The sequence below is a fragment of the Limulus polyphemus genome, unplaced genomic scaffold, assembly GCF_000517525.1.
Source record: "Limulus polyphemus unplaced genomic scaffold, Limulus_polyphemus-2.1.2 Scaffold6195, whole genome shotgun sequence".
Lineage (NCBI taxonomy): Eukaryota > Metazoa > Arthropoda > Merostomata > Xiphosura > Limulidae > Limulus > Limulus polyphemus.
Window position 1 is genome coordinate 50,294 of NW_013671805.1, and position 3,479 is coordinate 53,772.

The window sequence follows — 3,479 nt, forward strand, 5'->3', positions numbered from 1 at the left end:
TTTGAGAGCAGAACAACCAAGGTTATGTCAGAACTATAGGTGGCTATTCCTACTTTTATTACTGTAAGCAGTTAAATCAAAATATTAAGTAATTACTGTTTGATTTTAGACAGACCACGCATGTCCAGGGTGTGTCGTCAGTTCCCAAAAGAAGAGTCGAATAGTTAGTTAGTTTAGAAATACACTTTATTTATTTATATCACTTTGCTAACTGAATTAAAGGAATTTAATTTCACTAATTCACAGAATTTCTGACTTCTTATACAGAAAGGTTACAGTTGGCAAAGAAATTATAAAACATTCTTTCGGCAAGACCATTAAAATCACAACACAGTAAAAATTCGTGTTTTTAATAACGAACGCTTTGAGTTCAGTAATTTGAAAGACTTGGCATGTGTCCTTCTTACTTTCTGTAATCAGTCATCAGTGAAGGAATGCTTGTTTTTGTGTTACATCAAGTTCCGCACGTCGTTTCTCGGTTAAACAACAACTGTCCCGAGCTCTACGTTTCGTACCTACTTATTAGAACGTTTCCGTCATTCTTTTTTTGTCTGGCCAAATACTTGGTTCGTCAAACTAAAACCAGCGTTAACACAGAAAACGAAAGTCAGAGCATGAACAAACTCGCCATGTATGGACAAAATCAGACAATCTGATATTACAAACACACGTAGAGAGTAGGAGAAATATAAACGCGAAATTAATAGATGTCACTGTAGATGTAACTTTTGGTAATAATAGATGTCGCTGCAGATGGAACTTTTGATAATAATAGATGTCGCTGCAGATGGTACTTTTGATAATAATAGATGTCGCTGCAGATGGAACTTTTGATAATAATAGATGTCGCTGCAGATGGTACTTTTGATAATAATAGATGTCGCTGCAGATGGTACTTTTGCTAATAATAGATGTCACTGTAGATGTAACTTTTGGTAATAATAGATGTCGCTGCAGATGATACTTTTGCTAATAATAGATGTCACTGTAGATGTAACTTTTGGTAATAATAGATGTCGCTGCAGATGGTACTTTTCATAATGATAAGCTTCGCTTCAAAAGTAAACTTTTTTTAGAATATTAGATATAACTGAAGATGGAACTTTTTATACCAGAATTTGACTGAAGCTTGTAGTATATTCGGCAATAATTCAATGGTTGCGTTGTGTTAGAAAGTTCGATTTCTCACGAAACTCACAAAAGAAATTGGATTTCATAAATACTCCACGATGTCACATTTCACAGACGGAAAAGAAGAGTACAGTGGTACCACAGAACTTCTGATGGAACATTTTGTTGAAAACTGATCTTCATTAACAACACTGAAGTAAGGGAACAGTGGGAATATCTGACCTCCATCAGTCCTTCCGTTGTGTATCACCGACACACACGGACCACTAGAGGGTTCTACATTTGTTGCCGTTAGAGGGCGTAGTGTCCCAAGACTTTTAGCTCTTTGCCGGTGACTTGTTTTATTTCGACTTGAATAACCTTTTTCTAAGAAAAATGTGAAACATAAATCCAAACAAAAGTTTTTGTAACAAAATATACAAACTTTATAAAAAGAAAAAAACATTTGTTGATATCAAAACAAAAGAAATGGATAATTTGTAGAGATATCAATGTATTTCCTTTTTATAACGAACGTAGACCCGTTAGATATTTTTCTATGTTTAAATGGCGTCTAATTTATTTAACACTGTTAATTTCATACTGGATGCGATCACAAATCGTACGATAAACGAGAATATCTAACTATTCATGAAGACCGATTGGTATTCAATACGTCAAACAATAATTCAAACCTTTTTTTTTGTTGTCGTTAAGTTACGTTTTCATATTCAATCACAGTTTTGCACTTGAGATAAAAAAAATGGATGTTTAAGATTTAAGACAATAACAAGCCACTTTAGTATTACGATAATAATTATTTTAACTTCCCGTTAGTTTAAACTCTTATTATAATTAATGATAGCTGTATATTACTTTAACAGTCACATTTACTATTGTTGTTACTTTCTTATCTAAATCTTATTACTGTTGTAGTTTTACCGAGTTTTGTCGTCTATTCATTTCAACTATTACTTTATTTATTACTTCCGGCTTATTTACTATTGTTGTTACTTTCTTATCTAAATCTTACTACTGTTGTAGTTTTTACCGAGTTTTGTTGTCTATTCATTTCAACAATAATAGATACGTAGATTGAAGAAGTATTACAACAATAATAATAGATACGTAGATTGAAGAAGTATTACAACAATAATAATAGATACGTAGATTGAAGAAGAATTACAACAATAATAAATACGTAGATTGAAGAAGTATTACAACAATAATAGATACGTAGATTGAAGAAGTATTACAACAATAATAATAGATACGTAGATTGAAGAAGAATTACAACAATAATAAATACGTAGATTGAAGAAGTATTACAACAATAATAGATACGTAGATTGCAGAAGAATTACAACAATAATAGATACGTAGATTGAAGAAGAATTACAACAATAATAAATACATAGATTGAAGAAGTGTTACAACAATAATAAATACGTAGATTGAAGAAGAATTACAACAATAATAAATACGTAGATTGAAGAAGTATTACAACAATAATAAATACGTAGATTGAAGACGAGTTACAACAATAATAGATACGTAGATTGAAGAAGTATTACAACAATAATAGATACGTAGATTGAAGAAGTGTTACAACAATAATAGATACGTAGATTGATGACGAATTACAACAATAATAAATACGTAGATTGAAGAAGTATTACAACAATAATAGATACGTAGATTGATGACGAATTACAACAATAATAGATACGTAGATTGAAGACGAGTTACAACAATAATAGATACGTAGATTGAAGAAGTATTACAACAATAATAGATACGTAGATTGAAGACGAGTTACAACAATAATAGATACGTAGATTGAAGACGAATTACAACAATAATAGATACGTAGATTGATGACGAATTACAACAATAATAGATACGTAGATTGTTTATTTGTTGCCAACTGCAGACCTATACAATGAGCTAACTGTGCTTTGTCCACTATGGGTATCCAAACCCGATGTTTAGCGTTAGTGCTGCTGGGGGGGGGGGCAAATAAAGATATTGTAAAAAATGTAAACAATGATGGTGAAATGTATATAAAAATGTTAACATAATGAATGTGTCTTAGAAAAATATGTAGCTTTCTTTGTTGTAAAGTGCAAGGCTATAGGATGGGTTACCTTTGCTCTGCCCTCCGCGGGTATCGAAACCAGATTTTTAGCATCATACGCCCACTGACTTACCACTGAGTCACTGGGGGGGGGGGAACTATGTAACAATTTCCTAAAGACAATCCCCCCACTGGCACAGCGGTATGTCAGCGGACTTACAACGGTAGAATCCGGGTTCGATACCCGTGGTGGGCAGAGCACAAATAGCCCATTGTGTAGCTTTGTGCTTAA

The 3,479-nt window shown here is 32.6% G+C and overlaps 1 protein-coding gene across 1 annotated transcript in view; it reads right to left on the reverse strand.

The window, feature by feature from the left end:
- Positions 1–252: 252 nt before the first annotated feature.
- Positions 253–3,479, reverse strand: part of LOC111089426 — a 3,874-nt gene continuing 647 nt past the window's right edge. The window contains exon 2 of the mRNA XM_022401892.1: positions 253–1,497. Within this exon, the coding sequence (XP_022257600.1) occupies positions 1,214–1,497 (284 nt within the window). The 3' untranslated portion in view covers positions 253–1,213. The remainder of the gene's footprint in view (positions 1,498–3,479) is intronic.